At 28.3% G+C, this 27,311-nt stretch overlaps 1 protein-coding gene across 1 annotated transcript in view; it reads right to left on the bottom strand.

The window, feature by feature from the left end:
* Positions 1-657: 657 nt before the first annotated feature.
* LOC107457167 (transient receptor potential-gamma protein) overlaps positions 658-27,311 on the bottom strand; it is a gene marked incomplete in the record, with an annotated part of 43,399 nt that continues 16,745 nt past the window's right edge. The window contains 9 exon segments of the mRNA XM_071187570.1: positions 658-1,596; positions 4,985-5,165; positions 9,543-9,578; positions 12,537-12,698; positions 14,215-14,410; positions 15,935-16,189; positions 18,694-18,806; positions 22,784-22,923; positions 24,226-24,378. Coding sequence (XP_071043671.1) covers positions 842-1,596; positions 4,985-5,165; positions 9,543-9,578; positions 12,537-12,698; positions 14,215-14,410; positions 15,935-16,189; positions 18,694-18,806; positions 22,784-22,923; positions 24,226-24,378 — 1,991 coding nt within the window.

Genomic DNA, 27,311 nt, shown 5'->3' with positions numbered 1-27,311 from the left:
CAGAAGTTTATTGAAAAACACTATTAAAAGTGCCTAAAAGGGAAGTTTTATTGAATTTCTCAAATTTTCCTTCCTCTGTAAATTATATTTAAAACAAATTTTCTCTTTACTGTCTCAAAGAATATTTAAAGTTTCATGTTTTGTACCCATTTATTTAAAATTTTATTAATTTTTTCCTTAATAAGAAGCTTAGATTTAAAATATTGTAAAAATGTTTTTAATGTGATCTTTATGTGATCTGAAACCTTTAGAGTGATGGCTTTTAGTTTATGACCCACTGCACGTCAATTGATAATTAGCACAATTTATTGCAAGTAGAGGTGTTCCAAAATATTAGAAACTTTCGAAGTTTCATAAAATAATAACTCAAACTGACACTTTATAAATGAAAAAAAATGCTAATTGTATTTATATATCATATCAATAACAATAAGGCGGTGTTCTGTAATTTTTGTTCATTGATTTAAGAGAATTCAGTATTATTTTAGTTATTCGAGTTTTGTGCGAGCACCTATTTCGAGTCTGGACCATTTTAGAGTAAAATCACGCTGCTGTTCTTTAAAGCTTAATCTAGTTTCTATTGTTTTAGTGAATTGAGAAAAATCTAAAAAATTATGTGAAAATAGAAAAAAATATCAGAAGTTCAAGAAAAGAATAGACGAGTAACAATTTTTTAAAGAAGTTCTAGTATAGTTTAGACCACTTCTTGACAATTGGAACAAAACAATAAAATTCTGCAATTCAGTTTTATACAACGACTGATGCTATTGTCTTTTTGCTTGAATTTTTCAAAAAGTTCAGAAAAATTTTAGTCACTTTTTTTCCTAAGTTCTAAAGAGCTTTATAACCATCCAACATTTTCGTCTAATTCAGTAAAAGCATGCGCATTTCTTCTTTGAGTTAAGTATTTCGATAAATTTACTCTTTCATTTGCTTCGGGTGCCGAATGCCTTCGAGGTGAGGATTTTACATCATCGTTAATGCTCGAATCAAAGGCTGATATTAAAGTTTGAACTTTGGAACTTTCTTTCGTTGGAACTTCACTCGTAGAAAAGACAGACGATGAGCTAACGTCAGTATCCAAGTCAATGTATGCACTATCCCCTCTGCTTAGGGTGGCTTTTCGTGGATGGTACAATTTGTTACTGGTGTCATCAGGCATTGAATTTCGAGGTGTAACGCTGGCAGAAAATGTTCCGGGAACTTCTTCTTCAATTGATTCAATGTTACTAACACTATCATAATCTCTTCGTAGTACTTTATCACGGACAACTCGTCTTGCAGCTGCCGCAAATCTCTGAACACCTCTTGGTGTTGCAATTTCTTCTTCTTTGAAAACCTTTTCTCTTAGTTCTTTCAAACTTCCACTGTGCGTTGTAGTCCTCCCAATGTGGTTTTGTTTTGCACGAGCAGCATTAACGATAGCGTTCCAGTTCTTCTTTGCTTTTTCTCGTTTACCCGTTGTAAGTCGACGAATCAAACTGAATTTGGTTTTACGGCTGGTGTCTTTTATGAATGCTTCCATTACGGATTCAACTAAATCGATGTTGAAGTCTTTTAAAAGGCGACGCTCTCTTAATCGTTCCTTTCTACTCACTGAAATTAGAAAATTGAAATTTTGTTTAGAAATATTGATAAAAGTAACAAAATTATTACAACATTATTATTGCAACAAAATTATTACAAAATGACATAAAAAAGCGATTAATTTTGTTGACAAATATCACTCATATAAACACAAGCTCTTACAGTCCTGCCCAAATTATTAGACGCACTATAAGATTCTATGTTAAATCTTAATTATCAGGTGATACTATACAGCTTTATTGATATTACGCTACTGAAACCGGTTTGCACTAGTTTACGTTCGTAAATCAATTGGTTAAATTAGACGATATATAATATACATTTGACGATTGGATAAATTAAATGATATATTATATAAATATAGAATACTTATTATATCAGGTATTATATTAGTATATTATAATAATTAGGTGAAATTATTAGATACATTGTAGTTATTTAATAATTACATGTTTTGCACGAGTTTATATGCAATACTTTTATATTTAAAATTACATGTAATGGGATTTTATTCAGGAGATTTTTTTATATACTTCCTATTTGTATTTGTTTTCACCGTATTGCATTACAATGCTGACCAATTGATACACGAACGTAAAACAAGTGCAAGCCAGTTACATCCACGTAAAAACAATAAAGTTGTATCACCTGATAATTAAGATTTTACAAAGAATCTTATATTACGTCTAATAATCTAGCCAGTGACTGTAATATATGGTTTATATAAATACTTTTTTCGTGTATTTATAGAAATGCTTTGTATTTTATGAACTTTGAGGCATTTCTACGCTTGGATACGGTGATAAAATATTAATATTTTTTCTCTAAGTATTGTGTCTAACTAGCCTTGCTATATCGAAACCCTTAATCAAATGTTATCGTGATCAAATGGCTTTTCAATTAATCAGTTTTCAATGAAAATGCAGAATGTGATTCCTGAAATAAGTAAAATGTTAAAAAATAACTTCTTATTTCATACCATAATATTTCATATAATTTTTTTTTTCATACCATAAATTGCACGTTGAGCAAAAATTAAATCTAACAAAACTGATAAAATAAAGAATCACGAATTTGTCAACTTAAGTATCATTATAAACTTGACAAATATTGCACGATTCAAGAAAGCTCATATTGAAATTGACCATGCACATAAAATTAACAAAAAATAAATGAAAAGACTAAAAAAAAGTGAAAATGTTTTCTTCAAAAATCAGCGCAATAAAAAAAGCTTTTTTATATGGACTAAAAGTAAATTATGCCACGGGAAAAAATAATAGGGTTTTGCAAAATTTTTTCGGAAATAAATTTATTTAGTACTTATATTATTGTCATAATTCAATGAAATAAAACACTTTATTATCTTTTAGTATGATAGCCTTGCGATCGCTTAAACTTCTTTTGGATTTAATATGAGGATCTAATATTCATTTTTCCAATATGTCCTCGACAACCAATGAAATGTTCTGGGTAATATTGTTTGGATGTTATGGGGTGAGTTGCATAGCACAACAAGATAATATCATTCATCGAGCGTGTGCTCTGCAAAAGGATGAATGACAGGAAAGAAACAATATCAATATGTTCTCTATCTCCAGGTAAAGCAAATGCGGGTTAGTTTCATCAAAAAGTCCTCCACGAAGGCAAATTTCTCCCAATACTTCATCCAGAAATTCCCTTGTCTTCTGGATTGGATTCAAAATTACAAGGTTACGAAGTTGAATATTAATAGTCGTAGGTCCGAAAAATTGGGTCGGCTGTTCAACGACGGCTATAAAATGAAATATTAATATATAAGGGATGGTGGCTCAGCGTATGGATGGTGTTTTCTACACTAGGGAACGCTGCAAGCTCGGCACCGCCTAAATTTCCGGGTTACTGTTTCCGTTGTATTTTAAAGCCATTTGGCATCATTGTGTTTTGAGATTCTTGCAAACAATGTATTTGATTACTTATTACTTGTGTTTACAATGCTAACAATACTGATGTTTACAATGCCAAAAGTGTTAACACTAACGTAAGATGGTGCACAGCTTGCAACAAGAGCAAACAGTAATAAACTTATGGAAAGAGGCCATATCAAGACTGCCAAAAAAAGTTATTCAAAATCTAGCAACCATGTTACCTTTTTTAACAATATATCTCTAAAAAACTAAAACAAATTTTCACTTCAAACTCACCAGAATTACATATTAACATTAATATCTTATGAAATATGGCTGATTTGAGCTCAGAAATTATCTAATTTATTTATTTTATTGAAAACAAAATTATCCGTTTGAAAACATCGCCTATCAGAATAACAAGTAGTAAGCAGCTGCAAACTTTTTAACCGGAACTAGAGTAGGTGCCGAGCTCGAGATTGTCATTGTTTACGTTTCTATTGAAAACACCATCCATAGAGCGTTCGTCTTCCAATGAGGTGAACCGGGTTCAAATCCCAGCAATGGCTGGTCGATATAAATTCCGTATTCGGCTTGCACCGATCACAGTGCTGACGTGAAATATCCTCAGTGGTAGACGGATCATGGGTTAGAGTCCCTTTGTCATCAAGCTAACCGTGGGAAGTTCTAGTGGTCTTCCTCTCCATGTAACGTAAATACGGGTTAGTTTCATCAAAAAAGTCCTCCACAAAGGCAAATTTCACCCAATACTTGATCCAGGAGTTCAACCGTCTTCTGGATTGGGTTCAAAATTACAAGACTACGCAGTTGAACATTAGTAGTCGTGAACCCAAAAATTGGGTCGGCTGTTCAACGACGGTTATAAAATAAAATATTAATACATTCATGTTGTCAAATGCTGTCATGTTGTCACGTTGTGGAAAAAATGTCTTTTGTCCAATTGAAAGTAAGTTAAGTAAGTTAGTAAGATTAAAGAAAAATATGTAAATGTAATGTAATCAATGATTTAACACGGAATAACTTTTAAACTGTAATTCTGGGATACCTAATCCTGCTAAATTGTAATGTATCAAATCAGTTATTTAAAATATGCAGAGCTTACATTTTTAAACTTTCAGACAGTTGTAAATTGACTACTTATTTTTATTGTAAAATTAAATTAATATAATAGTTTTTTATAGTAATTTTGGTTAATTTAATTTCAAAAAGAATTGAGAAATAATTATGAAATCTTCATGATGAAGAATTTTTATAGTTTCTTTATAATTTTGAAACTCAAATTCTGATAATTAATAATGATCTGTTTATATTAACTAGTTATACATTTTAGAAGAAAACAAATTCTGTTGCAAAAAACTGCTTGGTGTATTTTTTCTTTAAAAAAAAGACGGTATTCATGAAGACAAATTCTGGGATTTTATCTTCGAGTAAAAATTGCCAAATTTAGTTTGAATAAATTGCAAACACATTTTAAAAGTATTATTTTTACTTACTGACTTCAGAAGCACTATTAACCCCTTTCATTCCATTAGTTTTCAAAATAGAAAATAATTCACTCCTAAAACTAGTGACTGCTTGTTTTACTTCATTAACATCATCTTCAGTAACACCAGTTTCTTCAGCTTTTCTTTGTTGAGTTGTCACATAACGTCTAATCAAGCACTTCATCACTGTCTGAAACAGAAAATATTTCCTATATTGATTTAATCTGTAACTAATTTTAACAACTTGTTTGTACAAGGAAACTCTTGTTTTATATTATTAAACCCTTCCTTCTCGCTCCCGTGAAAATGACGGGGTGAGGTTTCGCCCTCTATTTCTCGCTCCCACGATATTGACGGGCTGGTGTGTTCAGTAGTAACGCGTCAATAGGAATTAAACTAATTCATTTCTTATGCCGGGAAAACATTTTATTTCTCATTTTGCTCACCAGATGGCAGCACCAGGGTATTTTTAAGGTAATTGTAGATAGTTTATTTTAAACTAGATATCAGCACTAATCAAATACGTAATACAAATACGAAAGCCAAAAAAAATAGGCACTTTTATGACCGTTTTCTTGAAAATTTACCGATCGTTAAGGGGTTAAACGGAGAAATAATTTCGATTGTTTACAAAAACTAGTTCCCTTTTTAATTAAAATTATTATTGCGTGTATTATTATTACATTATTCTACATAGAAATTTTGTGAAACGAAAACTTAAAAAGGTTGAAATCTGTCTAAGATACAACATTCTCCATTGTTATGTTAAAATTTAATTTCTTAAAAAAAAAGTCAAAACTTGTGGCACTTAACTTACTAATATTTCCACTTAAACTGTAAAAAAAAATTTAGATATCCAGACGCATAAGTTTAAAAAGAGTTGTTTGTGCTAAGCTATTCATTTGCCGAAAAAAATGCATATTTGTGCGAGTTGAAGGAGCAGGAACAGTTACGCATATTCGTTATGAATAGCGTTGTAAATATTTCAAAGTTAAACAAAACTACTCCCACTATGACATTCAAAACTACTACATTTATCTTTTAATTATTTACTTTCAGGAATTTAATGGTTAAAAGGAAATCGGCTAATGGCCTTTTTCTTGAAGAAGCTTTAAAAACTGTTTGTTGACTATCATTATATTTACTTGAATGTAGGTTATTCAACTGGAATCTTCCTTTATTCTTTTCATAATTTAAATTTCTTAAAATTATTGTTCAATTGCTTATTTGCTGATGTTTAATATAAGGAAGGAACGGTATATAAAGGTATTATCTGAATAACTTTATGATACGAATATATTGTCTGTTTGTGAACAGAAATGATTGTCTGGAAAGAGGTTGTTCAAATATGATGTTATTGTTTGCTAATCATATGCTGGTATAACTTGATATCCTGGTAATGACAAAAAATAAAATTTAATTTCAGATCACTTGCGGGTAATTGTCAGGTAATAGGAAATTTTGTGTACTTGGGCAAACAATGTCAATTATAAAAGTCAGTCATGACTGTTTTGATGATTTAAAGAGATTTCTTTTCAAGTACTACTCTCTAGTACTACTCACTAGTTAAAAATCACAAATTTCAATATTAAAAGTTGTAGATAGATTTCAATATTAATAGTTGTAGAAAGTTGTCCTAAGTTTCAAACTTCAATATTTGAATCTTTATTGAAGAAAGAATGAGAAATTATCGAGGTAAATTTCATTTTTCTATATTTATTATTTTTTGAAGTTTAGGAAAGGAAGAAAAAATTCTATGGATCATAATGAGTTAAAATTTCTCCCTCGGAATATCTATATAGCTACATTTCCTCCCTACTAGACTGCGCTGTCAAAATTATCAAAGTGATGAAAATATAAGACTACGTATTTTGAGAAGCAGACTAAATTTTCATTAGTTAAAGTAAATAAAAGTTATTTTATTTTGTTGTTTTTGTTGCAAAATCATACTCATCGTATTTATTATGTATCGTAACAAAGTTCATTGTTACTGAAATAAATAATAAGTAAATTCAAGCTTGCTGAATGACAAAAACTACTAATACTGCCTTGAGACTACATTTAGAATAAGTATTAAATTTGCTTTATCTGTTCTAATTGATCCTTAAATAAACTTAACAGTAAAAATTTTATTTCCAAGGAATTTTGAAAACTTGGTATTGATGTTTATGAATATTACATAATTATTAAATTAAAATTTTCCGAAAGATTTATAAAGAGCTTTAGAGCAAAAATCAGAATCAATATTGCTTTTTTTTCTTTTTTTCTTTTCTTTTTCGCATAATTGAGCTCTACATAAAATTTTCATTTAAAATATGATTACTATGGTGTTTTGAAAAATGGTAATGATATCTATGGATAATACATATTTAATAAATTCAAATTTTTTGAAAGCTAAACAGGTCTTTAAAACAGTATTCAGAATAATTGTTGAAATAGATTTTTTTCTTAATTGAGGCATATATTGAAATTTACATTAAAAATATAATCACTAAAGAGTCTTAAAAATATTATAATGATGCCCAAGGATAATAAGATGCATAATTAATAAGTTTAAATTTTCTGAAAGATCAATATTCAAAATAAATATTGAACTAGGTTTTTTCATAATTGAGTCCTATATAAAACTAACATTAAAATATTATTACCAAGGTGTTTTGAAAAAATGGTAATGATGTCTAAGGGCAAAAATTAATTCATTTTAATTTTACTGGAAGGTTTTTAAAGAGCTTAGAATGATATTAAGAATAACTAACTTCCATTTTGTTTTAATTTAACCAAAAATAGTCTTAAAATTAAATTTGTCATTAAAATCGACATTTTTACTTGAGATATGAAGAAACTGACATCTTTGATAGTTTCTGAAAGCAAAATGTAGCCAAAGTTTCTCAAAGAATCTAAAAGTGTTGCCAAATACATCCCCAGCAAAAAGAGAGTGAATTTAAAAATAAAATATAAAATAATAATAATAATAGTTAAAGCTGTAATATGGGCAAGCGATCTTAGCAAATATTTTTTTCATGATAGTAGACATAAATACTAAAAATAAAATAAAATTAGCATTTAGAACAATAAGACTTCTTTAAAACCAATATTTCGCATCATCGGAAAAATACATTGATATAAATAGGTGTTCAATAATTATACTATCCATATCTAAATAGTTAGACATAGCAAAATTATAAATTACAGAATTTTTAGTTTGGCCCCAAAATTAGACTGATTAATTATATTAAAACAAATCAGTAAAAGCATAGACTTTTATCTTATATTATCCCCAATTAAGCCTACTTTAAAATTTATTAAACGTCTTTTTAAGTTATACTTTGTTTTTTTTTTTTTTTTGTGAGTTAATCAGCTCTAAAAATTTTCAAAATACTTCTTCATTTCATCTGATCAAATATTAAGTAATTGGTAACGTTTCCGATTTAAGAAGAAACAAATTCAATCTATGTTTCACTTTTAGTCAGGTGTTAGAGAAATATATCCATGCATTCTACAAAGGGACTTGTTGAATAAACTGATTCACCTATCCATGACCAACACGACTTATCAATAGTTATAATAGATATATAGAGTTACTAGGTGAAAAAGGAGTTTGTAGTTGAGAAAAGTGAAGCATTAATAATTTTTACTTTCTCTTTACTTTTTAAAAAATCCGCATTTATTACATATTTCATAAACAAATTTAGTTTGTGTTTTAATTACACTAAAAAACAACTTTATTTTTTTGCTGCATCAAATCTTTCCTAACTATAGTTTCTTTAATATGACATTTTTAGTCTATTTTTTGTCTAAATGTACAAGTTTTAAACCGTTATATATAACAAAGTATCACGTAAATGTGACCACTAACTTCTAGAGGAATTAATGTACAGCATCAGGATTAAAACTGCATAAGAACTCATGCCCGAAAATACCATCATATGCCACTAGGGTACTTCTCTATTATAAACTGTATCTTCGTTTGCTTCAAAACAAGTCGTAATAGAGAAGCACCCCTAATTGCGTACGACGACATTTCCGGGCATAATTTCCGACGCAATTTCAATCCTGATGATTTACCCTAATTCCCCTAAAAAATAATCAGAACATTTATGCAACTCCTTGTTCTGTTTAACTTTGTAAACTTGCACATTTTTACTAAAAATACCCTAAAAACTTCTGTTGCCTTAAGAGCAAAACTATTTTGAAGTTTAAAACCCCCACATCCAAGTTAGACAAGATCAAGTATTTGTACAAATACAGCAAAAAATTTGTTCTCCAGTGGTATCCATAACTCTTAGCAGTCATAGATATTTTGCTTTTCACGAAAACAAGCTAAAAAAGGAAGTAATTTTGCAACCAGTTTTTTCTCCTCTTTTATAATAAGTTACAGCCTGTAGAATCAGAATTTTAGAATATGATTTAAAACAAAACATTTTTAGGGAACCATTTAATATTAATTTCGAATTTCTTAATTACATTGCAACCATTAAAAGCAATGTATTGAGTGAAAAATCCATTAACATTTCTATGAAAGGCAAGGTTCGAATGAACAAAAATATTTCATCAAAAATTTTCTCACCCTGTAAACTGCATCTCTTTCAAGTCCTTCTTTAAACTAGAAAAAGAAAGAAAAACAAATTGGATTTCAAAAACATTATAGTTTCAAATAATGCATTTTTGAAGCAGTTATAAAGCATTTAATTAATTTCTGTCTGTGGTATTTGAAATTTTTTGAACAGAACATAAAAGATTATCAGTTTCTTAAGTTTAACTGTTGAATCGAAAATAGGACAAATTTAATCAAAACTTTTGAAAAGATTATTTCAAAAATATTGCACACATAATTTACAGCAAGTGTATTTTTCTATATCACTTCCTTTATTATTTACTAACTATATTAGTAACTCAAAGTAGAAAAAGAGTTCTATATTTGTATCATGAAAAGTAATAGAATGTGTGTGATGATAAATGCTATAAAATATTGAACCTGTGAATTAAATGAAAATAATTATCATATTAATTCCTTATTAATACTTTTGTGAGTAAGTTATGTGTTCAACTGGTTTCAAATTCACACTATTTTAATCCTTATACCGGACCAATTTATTTTTGGTATGACTTTTCAGAGAAATTTCAGCAATCTGAAAATATTAAAATTTTGAATTATGCATAAAATTCTATGATATTACATACATAGCATTACAACATACTGTATTTTATGATATTAGACTAGCTTCTTTTTACAATGATGGAAAAAAATATAAATGTTTGTATCTATCAATGAATAACATTTTCAACTAAGTATTAAATTCCATGTTAGTTCCATTACAGACATTAAAAAAATTGCTTCTATAACTCAACAGAACTTTGAAGGAAAAAATATGCAAAATATGATAAAACCAATTCTTACCAATACTAATACTTACTTACCATACAAATAATTAAGCTAATTTTCCTTCATAAAAATAATTGCTTGATCAATACACTGTTAGAATTTTCATTCTAAAATGAGGTTAAAATAATCGGCAGCAGTTTGTCCACCCGATTAACAATAAAGCTTAAGGTGAAGAACATTTCCTACCTTTGCGTTTTTGAAACCGTTTACAACTAGTATGGTTATAAAACTATGACTTAAAAACTATATGATTTTAGCCATTTACAACTAGCATGGTTCCAAAGTCATAAAAAAGACTTTTAGCTGGACATAGGAGTTAGGCTTTTCCTTAGATAATGGACATTGAGGAGTGCAAGACACTGGAAACTACTTATGTGTGGAAGGGAATGGAGGAAATATTGTGATGTCAACGCTGGTACTCGAACATCAGCTCTGTCGATCATGATGCTGACAGATTAGTCCTCTCGGTTATAATATGTTCCAAGGAACTAAATGGCGTCATTAGGTGGGCTTAGTAGGTGCGATAAAATTCTGGTTGTTTAACCGTATTAGGTGAAAGCAGTTAATAAACGATTTTCTCACAGTTAACAGTTTCATTACCTTCTTATTTATGGTGATTAAACTGTTTTGTTTGAATATGGTAAAATAACAATTAAATAAATTGTTATTTAACCATTTTTTACCAGGAAATTTCTAACAATATCTACCGAATCACTAATTTGTGTTGTTAAGTCTTTTTATAAAATGATTACCCTCACAATTACTTCGAGATTTGTGGTGATATTCAACATTGAAAGAACGTATTGAAATACAGACAGAGCTAATAGATGGTGGTCGAAAATGAGATAGAACAGATTATTGATTATTTTAGTTTATTTATATAAGGGTCATTCTTCGGAAATATGTACTTTAAAGTTCATGAAATTGAAAAAAAAAATGAGCGTTAATTGCGATTTCTAATAATGTTTTGATTTATAATTATACTAAGAGCAAGAAAAAATATTTCAAGCAATAATCATTTTTAATAGCTAATTTTCTAGAATCATTCCCTAAATTTATTTATTAGTAATAAAGGGACAAATTAATTAGCATTTAAAAGTAGTAGTAAGGCTTAAGTGGATTTTATTAAAACAATTATATACAAATATGTTCAACTTAAAATTATTCATTTTAGGTATCATTTTATTTTATTTTATTTTAAAACTAAGCCACAAGCAAATGATAAATATAGCAAAATGTTAATTTCTTTGATGTATTCTACTGTTAAAGTTTCTGTGATTAAGTTTAAAACATGCTGCAATGTTTTTCTATGTTGGTGTTTGTAAATCATTAGAATTTTTTTAATAGCTTTAATTCTGTGATAATTTTGGAGATTTAAAATAATGCTGTGGAAATATTTGTGTTATCCAAAATTAAATTTAAAATTCTTTTTCTGAATTCGATTTTTTAATATTTTTAAACGAAAAATACAAATTTCAAAATTTATTGCTTACTTTCAGAGAAAAAATTTTGTCTTATTTTAATTCATCAGTAGTGGCAACTGAGGGAATGATATGTAGGTAAATTATAGTTACATAAAATAATGAAAAACAGTAAAAAGGAAAATTTTATTTTTATTTCATATTTTAACGATACTTTCCAGCTAAAAAGAATGTACATAAATCATTAAACAAGCATATAGTACAGAAGGCGGTTTGAAAGTGACTTTTTATGAGAATTCTCATATATTAAAATCAAGCTCATAAATTAAAACAATTTAATCCTTGATACAAAGGCTTGGTAATTAAAGATTATTACTGGTCCGCATGCATTTTCACTAGTCAGTTTGCATGCTTCCATTAGATCTTTTTTTTAAAAAAAAATTAATTAATTTAAAGAAAATAAAATTCAAAGAAAAATTTCAATACAGAGAATGTGCAACGTTCACAATTATGAAGAAATATGCATTGTTGGGAAAACCAAAACAGAAAATTAAAATTCAAAGAAACCGAAACAGCATATCATTCCTTAACTGGTTCGGAGAATCACTGACAATTTGCTTAATGGTGGTTTGAGACAAACTTTAATGATGTCGGATAGATAGACAAACATTAATTTCAAACCCTGATTAAATTGCATTGATAATGAATAAATTAAAATTGGGAAATATGTTCTTTATAATAATTATCATATTTTTACTTTGATTGAATGAGAGGCTGGTTTCTTCTTGCAAGCCAAAAACCTTCCAAAAAATTTAGGAGTAGGAAAAACGTTGAAAGGCGGTGGAACTGTTGATCCATCTTCAAAATAACTCATCCAAAGTTTACTTCTTGCGAATTTCCACTCAACATCTGATCGTTCCTAACAAAGAGTTTATCAAATAAATAAGTTAGATGACATATATGCCAAAGGACGTTTGAAATAGAAAAGCCAAAATGAGAACAGTTTTACACAAATTCTTAATGACATTTGAATTATTGGTCTAATCGCATTTGGTTTGATTGCATTCGGCTCATCGTAAAAATATAAATCAGATACAATACCTATTTACCTATATAATAAAATTTTAAGTTTCAATCCCTTTCCTTTTGATTACCATCCATCAGTTAATTCAAGAAGTCGGCTAAAGCTCACTACGGTGAAAGGGATAAAATCTTCAGATATCAAAATTCCCAATCTGCAACTTTCAATACAATTTCCAGCCTTCTTATGTACTTTTTGTAAATAGAATAGGCGTCCCTAAGATGGACGACTCCCCACCCCACACTTTTCACCTCTCCATTACCATGGTTTCGGCAAAATATAGCTTTTTTTCTCACTCAAGTTGGTATCAGTAAGAAATTTTAATATACCTGGAGAGGAAAAAAAGCTGCATTTGCCGAAACCATAGCAACATAGAGATGAAAAGTTTGGAGAGAGAGGAAATTTCGCAACCTTGATACGCCTATTCTATTATTTTAATTTTATTAAATGTATAAATATAACCACATTTGATTACTTAGAAAAAAACCTAACATATAATTGTGAAAAGATTTAGTTTAACAAGATATGATAGAGGATCTTTAAGATGCTTTATGATATGAAACTGCCCCACAAACAAATAAAAAAAAACTGTTTTTTCTTACAAAAGTGTTTTAGCTAGTATATTTTTTTTTAAACTTAGCTCATAAATTTTTTAAAAAATTCCAGTAATGATTTCATTTATAATTAAAAAGTTATACATTTCAATTGTATACATTTCAATTGTAGGAAAGGTCACGTACGATAAGGCATAGCGTATACATATTTTCAATAAATAATTCTAAACAAGCTATTAAATTTCGTAAAAATTACGAGCTATTAAGTGATTTGTTGGTCTGAAATTTCTTATTCAGTTTTGTTTTATTAAAAGTATTTACATCTTATATATGGAAAAAGTGAAAGCTTTATTTAAAAAGTGTTAAGCCCTTTATAGTAACTAATTGTTAAATGGAGACAGTTTTTGAGAATGAGATGTCTTAAGAGATGCTTTATGACATACTCTAGTAAAAAATTAAATTTTAATTATTAATTAAAAACAGTTATTAATTAATTTAATTATTAAGTGAAAGTTATTAAATAATAATTCATTTAATTATTTAGTCAATTTTAATTATTAATTAAAAACAATTAATAATCAAAAATATTAATAGAATTCTACTTTTGTAATTGAGGATAGGTATTTAATCATGACATGTTTGTTTCAAAAATTTGCAATAGATGTATATAAATATAGATATTAAACAAAATTTAAGACAAGTATTCTTAAATACTCAGTTTTAATGTGATATATTAGTTATTTCAAAAACAAAAACAAAAAAAAGCATAAATGCGTAAAAAATAACTAAATTATACTTACTGAAATAATTTGATACGAACTACTCATCATGGCAATCAGTAAGTTGAGAAGAACAACAACATTTATTACTGAATATGAACCAAACATTAATAAACTCCAGAAACGTGTGTAACTTTTGATGCCAGTGAGCTCAAAATTTTCTAATTCAATTAATCCAAAACTCGCCCAAAATAAGCTCTGAGATGTTTCAAATAGACTGAAAAGAATCACACAAAAAAAAAATTTTACCAAAAATTTCTATTTTAAAATTGAAGTGATTGGTTCAAAAATCAATTCAAACCAGTTCCATAAAAAGTAATATTATTATTATTACTTTTATTATTTTAGATTTTGATTCAATTTGTTAAAAATATTAAGTACCGGGATTAAATAAGATTTTAAAAATTTATTCAAGTGCATTTGATAAACTCCAGAAATGTGTGTAACTTTTGATGCCAGTAAGCTCAAAATTTTTTAATTCAACTAATCCAAAACTCGCCCAAAATAAGCTCTGAGATGTTTCAAATAGACTGAAAAGAAACAAAAAAATCTTTACCAAAAATTTCAGTTTTAAAATTGAAGTGATTGGTTCAAAAATCAATTCAAACCAGTTCCAAAAAAAGTAATATTTTTTTTTTTTTGGTTGAGTTTTTGAATCAATTTGTTTAAAAAGATTAAGTATCGGGATTATATAAGAGTTGAAAAAAATTATATTCAAGAGTATTTGAGAACTTAATGCCTCTGTTCTTTTATTTTCGAGTTTACTACTTGAAACATTCTGACAGATTCTAGCAAAGCTTCATTTGAGTCTTAATCATGTTTTTTGTTTTAATAAATGTACTAATGCTTTTAATACAATTAAACATTTTTGGAGAAAGAATGTAAGATTTATAGCAATAAATATTTAAATAAGTTGTAAAATCAAAATTTATTTCGAATGCATGAACAAACGATAGAAAATTTTCTTTTCTTGTAGAAAGAAAGAAGATTACATTATTGATTCCATTGAAGTATAAATTATTTTTCTGCACACTCTGAACACTTTTTCAAACACTGAAAATTGAAAATAATAATAAAGAAGGAATTATATTAGAGTCGACAGATTTTTATACGTTATTCTTGCATACAGAGTACTTCTTTCTCGATTAGCGTAACTTTTACATATTGAGAGTTTCGGAAAGACCACCCTTTACACATCTAATATCTGTATAAAAAATGAAAACAAAAATTGTACACTTGGATCGCAAATTAAAATGCAATCAAGGAAAAAAATAAAAATGCTATCGAATTTTCAGAAAAGAAAATTTACAAAAGAATTTAACAAAGAAAATTAACAAAAGAGAAAGGCAGATGTAATAAAATCAAACCAGGTTCAATTGATGGTTGAAACTTGAAAGTGTTTCTAATAATCGTCTTTCAACTCTACTCTGTTTCTTCTCAAAATCTAACCAGTCTTGTTTCTTAAATTTGCGTTCCAGTAGTGTGATTTGTCATATTTCGATCGTATTTTTGTTCCTTTCCCAATTAAATAATTATTTGCAAATCTCAATGTGTATACAATTTAGTTCTTATTTTGATAAGAATTTGAAAAATATATATTAAGGGCATTCATTGCAAAGCACTCTGCTTATTTAGCAAAGCAACAAGACCATATTTTAGTAAAATCACTTATTTTTGATTAAGTTGATCCACATAGTTCCTTCTTTAATTTTATATATTAAACAATAAAGTAATTGCTTACTTTGCAAATCTTCTCCATATAAGGCATGATTGTTCATAATTACTATTCATAGATCCATTAGGACCACTATAACAAAGCTCTTTGTCTATATCTGAGTAATACCACAATAATTGATTCATTCCACATCCAAATGCAAAGAGTACTAATGAGTAAATAAAAAAGAATTTGATGATATCAAAAACCATTCTTCCTAATGATATTTGCAGTGGTCCTAAATGTGGGTTCACGGAAAAGATATGAACCATTTTCAAGAAGCTAAAAGAGACAACATGCATTAAAAAAATATTAATTAAAAAGAAAATTAATGAAATATCAATATTTGTTCATTTTAAAATCAATGGTTATTTATTATTAACCGAATTTAAAAGGCTAATTTCTGATTTTAGCTCCTTTATTTGAGTTACTCCAATAAATAAGTATCGAAGATATATAATGTATTAAAGAAATTCTAAAAACATAATTAATAAAAATAGTTAACCATCAAACGTACGATTTAGAAAGTTTATCCCTTTCTGACGCGTTTCTTTTTGGCAATTATTATTATCAAAAATAATTGTGTTAATTGGATTTAAATATCTCAGAAAAGAAGTTTTTCAACTTTTATTTCTGAACAAGTTAATGTCTGCTGGTATACCTTCTATTATATTTACTTGATTTTTAAAAAATGGTCAAAATGTTCTTAAATGGTTAAAGTTTTAACCAATTAAATATTTTCAAAATTGCAATCATGCAAAAAGGAATTAAGTTTTAAACTTTTTCAGTAGAGGCTTCATTCCTACCTGCAGTTTTTTAAGGAATTGTTTTATATTAAACTAAATTATTTATAGCTTCTTATTTCACAAAAATATGAAAGTTTATTCTGTTTCTTAAAATTTCTTTAAAATTGCTCATGAATAAGAAAGTTTAATATATATTCTTAGAAGTTTTCTGTCGTCGTAAAGAAATTTATTTAATAATATTGTTTCAAATTGTTTTGAAAACGAAACGGATATCCTATTTCGATGCATTGGAAACGCGAGCTAATATACTTTCGATATGTTGTGAATTCGATATATTATATTCATTTGTTTAGTACGTATCTTTTTTTCCCCCTCTCTCTATATACTTTTTCCTCTCAATATATTTTTTCCCTGAACTAATGATACTGTTATTTTACATTGAAAAAAAATATGCATTATTGGGGAAAAAATGTAAAATTGATTATATGAAAACTGAAAAGAAAAATATGTTTTGGAAGGAAAATATATTATTTTCTCAAAAAAGAAGGTAATGCAAAACTATTTTACTGGCGCCATCTATAGGTATTTATATGTGTAAGAACTTACTTTATATAAAAAAAAAAACATCTCAAACAATTTGTATTGGTTTTCTTTTTTTTTTAAATCGTAGAGCTAGAAATTTAGTTTTAATACAAAATATTTTGTGTAAAATTTAAAAAAAAAGATCTTAAAATTTAATTACATTTTTTTTAAATTTTTTATTTATTTTATTTTTTCATTATGTAACCTCTTGGAACACTCATTTCGCCAGATATGTTAATATTCGTTAAAGTAACAAATAATGTATATTATTTATTTTTTCGCAGTCGTGATAAAAACTGATCTTTGCCGACGTTAAACTTTTTTTTCTTCAAATTCAAATAAGAATTTTCGAGATTGCGACATTTTACATTAAATCAAATCATTATCTTTGCCTTTTTACCATCAAATGATTTTTAGTTCATCATAGTACAGTATTGTATGAATTTTTTAACAATTAAAAGAGATAAATGCTAAAATTACATGGTGTGGAATGCATCGCTCAAACTTATTTAAATGTGCTGCACTTATGTACGCAGAGAAATTTTAGCAGAATCCCAATGCTTCCCCCTCCTAAATTTTTTTTTAATTAATTCGATTAATTTTCGATTTTGAAGACTCCGTAAGTGTTAACAAAAATCTAATAAGAACCTTCAAAAATAAAACTGTACTTGAAGTTTATAAATATGTTAGAAACTAAAATTGCGCAAAAAAATAATTTATATATTTTAGCTCATTTAAATACTCTATCAATAGAAATAAATACTAAAAATATGTCAACAACTCACACACATATACTAACAACTCATCAAGATTTACCAATGATTACAAACTGAAATACTATCAAAGCATAAAAAATTTAGCAAAGGAGTCTAGACTGAAAAATTATAGACATACATCAATATATTTATAGAGATATAGAGAGGTTGATCAAAATAATGAAAACACACACTTCTATACTCACTCTATTTAGTCAATTTCTTCTTCTAGCAGCAAATGTTCTGGATGATTTTGTTGCAAAACTGTTTGCACTATTCGAAAGTTCATGCTTGAAGTTTTAAGAAATAGCAACCTGCAACCATGCAAAATATGCATCTAACAAAATAAGCGTAGGAAATAAAAAACTGATTTCCTTTCCGAATATCACTATAATTTAAAAAGCCTTCTTGTGTAAATCTCGCAATCCGATAGATTGATTTTAAAATTGCTGATATTAAGACTAGAAAAAGTAATTAACTTCCAATACTCATTTTGGTCAATCCGAACTTTGCATTTGTAAAAATAACATCATTTCTGAAAGTTTCAAGCATGATCTTTCAAATTGCACCAACAGTTTTGCCATATAAAATCTTCTAAAGCATTTGTTGCTAAAAGAAATTTTTTTTGCATAAAATTAGTGTAGAAGTGTTTTCCATTATTTTGATCATCACCCCATACATACTTATAGTAATATAATGTTACCTAAATATATTTGCAGCACCAAAAATACCCTCAGATATTAGCATTGGGTCGTAGGGATCCCAATCTTCCCGTGGTATATAAGCATGAATTCCACGTGAAACTTCTCGCCGAACCTTATAAAGAGTAAATGTATTGAATACATTAAATATATCAATCGTACAATCAAAAAGAAAAGTTGAGAAATATGAATGAATTCAAAACTCTTACATTTAGAAGAATAAACACATCTTTGCATAGTTATGCATCTTAATTTACTTGAAACTTTACTATTTACTTGATGTTTAATTAATTTAGCTACCAAATATCAAATAAAATGCTTATACAATCGAATCTCAAAACATAGTAATTCTTGACGCTAGCGATGAAGAAAGAAATTAGGATTTGTAATAATTTAGGGAAATACATCAAACAGCAGATTTGATGTTTACGCTTGTGGTGTTGTTCCAAAAAATGGTAACAGAAGTTGAAGACGTGCCGATGTCGAGAGTGAAATGGAACTACAACCAGTGCCAACTTTTGAGAAAGATCTCTCAGCCTTTGAAACAATAAGAAACTTTCTACATTCGCGCGCACTTGCAGAATATGAACAGCAATCGGTTACAATTGTTGCTTGTTTGCGCCGAAAAAAAGAGAGTGTTCAAACTAAAATTTGCAAAATAATTTAAATAAATAAAAGTGTTATCTATCTTTCGTTTGCATTATAAATATTTATCTGTGAGAAAATCAGCGCACCAAGAAGGAGTCGTCAAAATGAAACGAAATTTTACATACGTAATGACTACTTTGTTATAAGTAAATGATTAGAAAATCAAAGAAAAACGATAGTCTTTAATTGTTTTAAGAGAAAAGGGGGATAAACACAATTTTCTATAACTGCTTTCAAAGAAATAATGATAAACCTTCTTTTCTATCAGTTTTTTAAAAATAATGATAAATACCAATTGTAAGAGTTTTTTCGTTATTTCATGTAACTACTTTTTCATTGCTCATTATTACTATTTTCTTTTAAAATGTTTTTTAAAGGAGAGGGGTATTTAAACCAGTTCATTTTTTGCAGCTTTTTTTAAATTGCATGCTATTTTAATCGATTGTTTTTTTTTAAAATAAGATAAACATTTGATAAGATACTACTACTTTCTCGAAAAGTAAATGTGATTATGCATTAATTTATAAGAAATAATTTTTTTTCTTCCTAATTTTTCAAAATAATTAATTGCATCGCTGTAAATAAATTAATCAAATTTTTAAAGAGTAATATTGATGTGAAATTTTCCCGCGTTTATATAATTTGATAAATTAGTGCATTCATGGTAAAAATATCTCTTTGAAGTATCCCTTAAATTATATTTAATTCAGAAAACCGAAACCGTTATACTCTATACATAAATCAATTATGCTTCAATTAAAAATAATCATGTTTGTTCTGAAAAAGCTAAGAAGTGCTTGTAAGAAAAATATTATCTCAGGTTGACAGAAAAATGCTTTTAACGAAGCCGTACAAAAACGTTTAGTATTGATTTTTTGTTAGTTCCACGTGCTTTCTTTTCATTTTCTTATTCTTGTGAAGGAGTATTTCTTGTATAAGCTATTATAATGATTTATTTGCTTAACTTATTCTTTAGTACTAGCTTTAAATTTTATTTCCTATTCTCTAAACACACATCTTATACTAATAATCTACAATAACAAATTATTCATTTTATTACTTTACTTTTTTTTTTTCGTTTACCACCCTTCACTGAATCTACATATAAATTACGTCTCATTTCGTACACATAAGTACCTTCCATTAAATTACATACATGAAAAAAATAAGTTTCAGATATTATTGGTACAATCATAATGATTCTCAAATCAATTTAATTCCAATATTTGTTCCGTCTACAATCTAAAAAGCGATATTTACTTGAAGTTTTATAAAATTGAATGAAATTGATACTTTTTGGAAAACTGAATGAAGTAGGATTTCTGCATTTTAGGAAAGTTAAGAATATTATTTTATTATGCATTTTTAAACGAATTGGTAGTAAAAATATTGAACATATGAGAAATTTGAGTTTGGTACTGGAGCAAAGGTGGGAGCATTACAAAGATTTAAACTTAAATTTGAGTTCTAATTTAAGTTTAAATTTAAATAACATGAAAATTTTTTGTTCGCAGTTAAAATTCCGTTTAGTTAAAAGAATTTATATAAAGTTTATATAAGTTAATATAAGTTGAAAACTTTATATTAGTCAATAAAGTTATATAAGTTTTATAACGTTTCCTTAAAATATTATTTTTCTTTCCAAAAGGCTGAGTAATTTGATCTGAGCTAACACTGAAATTTTTTTTTATAGTTTTCTGATGTTTCAAAGTAGAAATAGGAAGTTAATAGACATTTTAGTTATTTCTAATTCCTTAGGAATTTTAAGCGTGATTATCTAGTTCGTGTCATTCTGTCTGTTCGTATTAATTTTGTGAAGGAAAAAAAGGCTTTTTTTTTCAATCTTTAAATTCATAAATGCATTTATATAATCTTTATATAATCTTTGTATGATCCCCCCCAAAAAAGAAAATTAATGAAAGTGAAACGGAAGAACTGTACGATTTGCTATGTTCTAAGAAATAAACCAGTTTTATTCTCCTTGAATTTCAAAAAAAGTTACGAATTTCTCTAACAGATGGCTCTGCTGATGAAATACTTATAAACTTTGTTTTCTGCAACATTTCGAAAGATCCAACAGAAATATTTACTGAGGTGTCTGCAAATTTCACCCTAACCACAATGTTGACGCAAACTGTCTGTTGCAATGTAAGAATTGTCATTCTAAAATTACTGTAAAATTTTTACGCTTACTACTGCCGGCTATTAACCCTGTTCATCCAATTAACTGTAAAGTTTACGGTTCGGAGCATTTCTTTACCTTTGCAATTTTGAAATTGTTTGCAACTGGTAGGGGTAAGAAAATGTAAATATAAATCTATACTGTTTTGTGACCATTTGCAACTAGCATAGTTTCAGAACAGTAAAAATAAAATTTTAGCTAGACATTGGAGTTAGATTATGTTAGGCTTTTCGTTAGGTAATTTATATTGCAGTTAGGCTGAGAGATTGTAGTTGAGTTATGTTTTGCTAAGAGAACAGTGGAATGTGGCTTAATTTGTTTACCTAGTGTTGCCATCTATCGTGACTGAAGAGAAATACTAGACTCTTTGTGCTAAGCAGCTCTATGGTGTGATTGAGTGTTCCGCATTCCAATAGTTTAAGGTCATCAATTAAGGATAGCAGATCGCTGGAAACTTCTCATGTATTTTAAGTATGAAGGAAATATTGTAGTGTCGAAACTGGAATTCGAACCCCCGTTCAGTTGGTCATGAGATTGACAAATTAGCTCTTTCAGTAAAAAGTATGTATCCAGCTGCAAGGAAGTAAGTGTATTCATAAGGTCTTCACCACCCACTTAACCCTATAAGATTATTAAGCATACCCTGTTGTCGTGCTAGGCATCAAGAGATTTAATTTTTATCACATGTCTTAGCTTCGAGCTTTAGAGGAAAATGCTCTCGATTCTCAATGGCTATGGGCCTAGTTTACACGGATAAAATTCTGTTTGTTTAACCGTATTAGAGAAAAACAGTCAATACACGATTTTTCTCACAGTTAACAGTTTGAATACTACCTTTTTTATAATATTTGACTGATTTGATAGTGGTCAATTAATTATCGCTTCCCAGCAATATCTGACAGCGTTTTCATTACAAAAACATTGTTTTATAACATTTCTTAGCAGTGCCATCTGTTGTCCAGTCTGTTGGATAATTTTGAAACTTGCTGATATTTAACCTTCTGGTTTCCTATGCAGAACGCAGTAAACCGTACACTACCTCCCATGGCTTCTTCATATTTGCTTTTATAAATCATCGATCATTTAAGGGATATCCTATTTAGATTTAAATGCAAAGAAGAAAGTGATATCCATATGATTTTTATCGAGTTCTAGAGATTGGTTTATTTGTTTGGGAGATAAAATAAATTTGAGAGCTTTACGAATTCTATTCAAGTTGTTAAGAAAGAGAATAAAATATAGATACAAAAAATTATCTTTACTATTATCCAAGCTGAAAACCTTAAGCCTATGCAAGTGAGGTAAAGCATATTTGTGAAAAAGTCAGCCACGTTCCACATGTCCAATAGATAATCTTTTAATCCAGCTTCCCAAAGTTGCTTTATTTCTGCCCATACAAAACCTGAAAAATATTTAAATTTTTTTAATCTTTTTTTATTGAAAATTTATTTTATTTAATGCATTGCACAAACTACGTAGATTATGCAAATGCACAATAAAGTAAAAAAAATTATGAACATAGAAATGAAAGACATTTGTTTTAAAAACATATGTTATTTCAAAGCTAAATCTTAACAGTTGAAATGGTGTATTTTAAAATATAATATTTAACTTTTTACCTATCCCCAACGAGAAAAAGATTCCTAAAGATATTGAGAAACATATTCGAAACTTTTTTTAGCTGCTGTAAAATAATGATTTTAGATATTCTGACAATATTATGCGGCTTAAGATGGGAGTAAACTGAAATTGGTTGAATTTATTGATCCTAAGCATATTTCAATTGTAGTGAGAGTATGTGTAAAGTTGCAACATTGTTTAGCAAAATACAGCTATCAAGACAGGAATCGTTTATTATAGAAAAAAATTGCTTAAACTTCCTTAATGGAATTTACAATTATATCGATTCCTGAAGTTCCTCTCTGGTTTGACACTTCTGAATTGGAAGAACTATTCTGGCTTCAATTTCAATGAATTATCCCGGACTTTTTGTCGAATCTCGTTTCTGAAATCACGCTTTTTCAGCATCGATAGCGCACTCTTGTGAGGTCTGTTACTGAAAAAACATTTTCCAGTTCTGGTTGCTACATTATGGAATAATTAAGAAACTCTCTTCGGTTTATTTAGTTTCATAGTTTCATACTCTTTCGAACCAACTTGGAACGCTAAGAAGTGAAATCTTTTAGTTTTTGAAAACACGCTGCTACTGTTAACTACTAAATACGCTTTTAATGCAAAAACATGACATTTTAATTTAGGTTTCTGTTTCCATGTTGTATTAGAGAAAATGTTTTTTGTATATGTTAAGAAGACAGCTATTTATTTTCGCTGAGAAGTATTTGCTTAAAAAATTAACGTAACTGGTGAGTGAATGATACTTGGATAACTTTTTTCATTTACTTATTAGTTATTAATTGCTGTTTAAATTGAAAACGAAATAGCTTCACTATTCTAATAAAAATCTTGAATTTTCTAAGAATATGCTAAAGGAGTTCTAGAAAGAAAAAAAGTGCCTTTAAACTCAATTCCATCTTCTATTTTCTAAAAGTGCTTTGCTTTTATTAGCTATAAAAATGACAGTTATAAAACAAAACATTGCATAGCAGAATGAATGAAATAAAAGGGAAAAAGTAAAATCCACCTTTATTCTTTTTCTAGTCTACTTAAGTTATTAGGTAAAACTGAGCAATAAATGTTTATTTACCTATCACAAAAAGAACTATTGCAGATTCAACTATTCCGGGAGGCTTTCCACGCTCGTGTTCTCTAGTATATTGTAAAATTTCTCTAAGATATTCTGTTCCAATCCATTCCATAGCTAATGTTTCTACTCTTTGAGATGCCATGATTAAAAGCACTAATAAAGTCAAAATAATTTCCTTAATAGATATTTGATAATAAAAGAGTATTTGTCTGGAACATATTTCGCAAACATGGTTAGTTCAATTTTTTTTTTTTTTTTTTTTTTTTTTTAACAATTTTTTCTTGGNTTTTTTTCTTTTTTTTTTTTTTTTTTTTTTTTTTGTTAAACAATTTTTTCTTGGGGCGTTCAATAGACAAAAAGCCATGTATTAGTATGAATATCTAACTCTGAAATAGTACTTGCAAAGTTTGGAAGTAAAATTTAGTTGCCTGTAAAGAATTCTTTGACAAAGAGAGCGCTAGATGGTGCATATAGTCTGCTGAAGTCAACAAACAAATGACACGCAATCAGCACGATAATGATCAATGGCTAATTCAACCAAAATTATTATTAGGAAATTCAAGTGGAAAATCTTCTATCTTATATTACAATTTGCTTTTGTTCCCGTATAATATGACTGTATTTGGTAGGTCAGAGATTGAAACAAGTGGTTCCAAATAGTTCTCAAAACAATCTACTGCGACCATGCTTTTGACTGAAACTCATGCCATTATTATAAATGCCTCAATAATGACAGTAAATACTTTTGACTTGATTATAATTTTCACAGTATCAATGAAATCTTATTGTCTATGGCTTTTGGCTCCCTAGTTATTGATCACCCTACATACAGGGTGTCCTAAATTAGACAGATAGCTTTCAAATATTTCAGCACAGGAAAAGTTTAATTTTTAAAATAAAAGCACCTGTAGCAAATTTCTGAGATATAACATAAAAAAAAATTTCTGAGAGTTCCTGGTTTCAGTTCAAAACTTTTTTTTTGACTGATTTGCATTACTGCTACTTAACATGCAAATAAAANTTATTGTCTATGGCTTTTGGCTCCCTAGTTATTGATCACCCTACATACAGGGTGTCCTAAATTAGACAGATAGCTTTCAAATATTTCAGCACAGGAAAAGTTTAATTTTTAAAATAAAAGCACCTGTAGCAAATTTCTGAGATATAACATAAAAAAAATTTCTGAGAGTTCCTGGTTTCAGTTCAAAACTTTTTTTTGACTGATTTGCATTACTGCTACTTAACATGTAAATCAAAAAAAAAAAAATAATAATAATAATAATAATTGATAATCACATCACAACTTTTCAATATATTTTTAAAAAATTAATTCATATTCCAATACTTTCAAAATATCGACCATCAGCCAAAATCACAAATAATATAACACGTTGTAATTTTATTTTTAATTATTTTCTTTGATTTAGAGGTTTGGTATTCGCAACGCCATCTGTCAAAAGCATTTTGAACTAAACCATGAGCTCTAGGAGGAAAAATTTAAGCCATGTCACATGAATTAAATTTTTTTTTTATTTAACTGTAATCTTCTTCTTGTTGTAAATTTTTGAAAACTATTAATTTGAATGAATTGGGACTCTCTCGATATAGTTTCTCGGTAAAGGTTGAATCCAATACTGTTGAATATCGTGTATACCTCAAAGACGCGTTAAAAATACGATCATGTAAATCTGCATTATATCGCATAGTGGACAAAGAAAAAAAAACATCAAATGCAAAACAAAGTATAAGAGTAGATAACATTTTTGAGAATTAGATTTAGTAGCTCTTATTTTTAGACGAATTCTTTCATTCAGTTACTTTTCTCGTTCTTTGGCAGCAAACCACTTCATATAAAAGAGTGAAATAAATAAATCCTATACCTAATAGCAGACCAAATGCGTCCTTGGAACAGGAAATCGACATTTTTTATTTATATTTAAAAATTTATCTTGATATTTTTCTCTAATCAGATCTATAATGTTGACAGTTATTATGCATAACATCATGAGTTTTGTTATTGATAGCTAATCGGTAACCAAAAAATTTAAATGCAATTTAGAACAAGAAATTTTTTCTAAACAAACATAAAAGTTATTGCAAATCTGAAGCTAATGGAATAGCTTCTAAATAGTCTTGACCAGACGCAATTATGAGCAGAAGTTTTTCGAAAAAGAACTAAGTTTTCAGGACGAATCTACTTCAGAGTTCAAGTTTATAGAAGTTTTAAGAAAAGGGTGCTTGAAAACAATATGCATCTAAGTAGAGGAATGAATCTGGAAATATTTCTGGAAATGAGTACTAAAGATCCTTGTCTAGATGCATTTCAAGTAGAACTTCATAGAAAATTATACTAAGGAGTCATACCTATATACATCAAGGTTGATGCTTCTGGAAAGGTATTAAGAATATTGTATAAACACAGCTCAGATATTACTATCCGATAAATCGGTTCCACGTTGAACCATATTTTTGTTACCTTGAACCATAAAATTGTGCAAATTTACTACGACCTTGCTAAGGGGTCAAATCAAACCGTGTTTCAGTTTAAGTTGAGTCCCAGTAACGTATAATGAAGGTTATGAAATATGATGAGTTGGCTAAAATTAGCATTACATTAAAGTTACGGCAAATTTGGATGATAATTATGGTTCGGCGGCTCCAAAATTTTTAACAGTATAGAAACGTGTAATCAAGATCATAGTTCAAAAACATTCTTGTGTGGAAGTTTCAGAAATTATTTATTTAAGTACCTCGTCAAATTCCGCCAAAATTTCTTGTTTTGGCTGAATTTTTAATCTGTTTTATTTGCTTTAATTTTTTATACTAACTTTTGTACATTATTTTTGACGATTCGTTTCTTTAAGTTATATCCACCGAAGAGCCATTACATTATGACCACCCTGCTAATAGCATGTAGGACCACCTTTAGCCCTCAAAACTGCTAGCACCCGCAGTGGCATTGATTCCACAAGGTGCTGATAGGTAGTCTGAGGTATCTGGTACCAAGCGCTCACCAACTGATCCTGCAATTCCCTCACATTGCGAGGGGGTAGCGTGGCAGCACGAATTTGGTTTTCCAAGTAGGA

Source organism: Parasteatoda tepidariorum, chromosome X1 (genome assembly GCF_043381705.1).
Source record: "Parasteatoda tepidariorum isolate YZ-2023 chromosome X1, CAS_Ptep_4.0, whole genome shotgun sequence".
In the NCBI taxonomy this organism is placed as follows: domain Eukaryota; kingdom Metazoa; phylum Arthropoda; class Arachnida; order Araneae; family Theridiidae; genus Parasteatoda; species Parasteatoda tepidariorum.
This window is presented reverse-complemented; position numbering and strand designations above follow the sequence as displayed.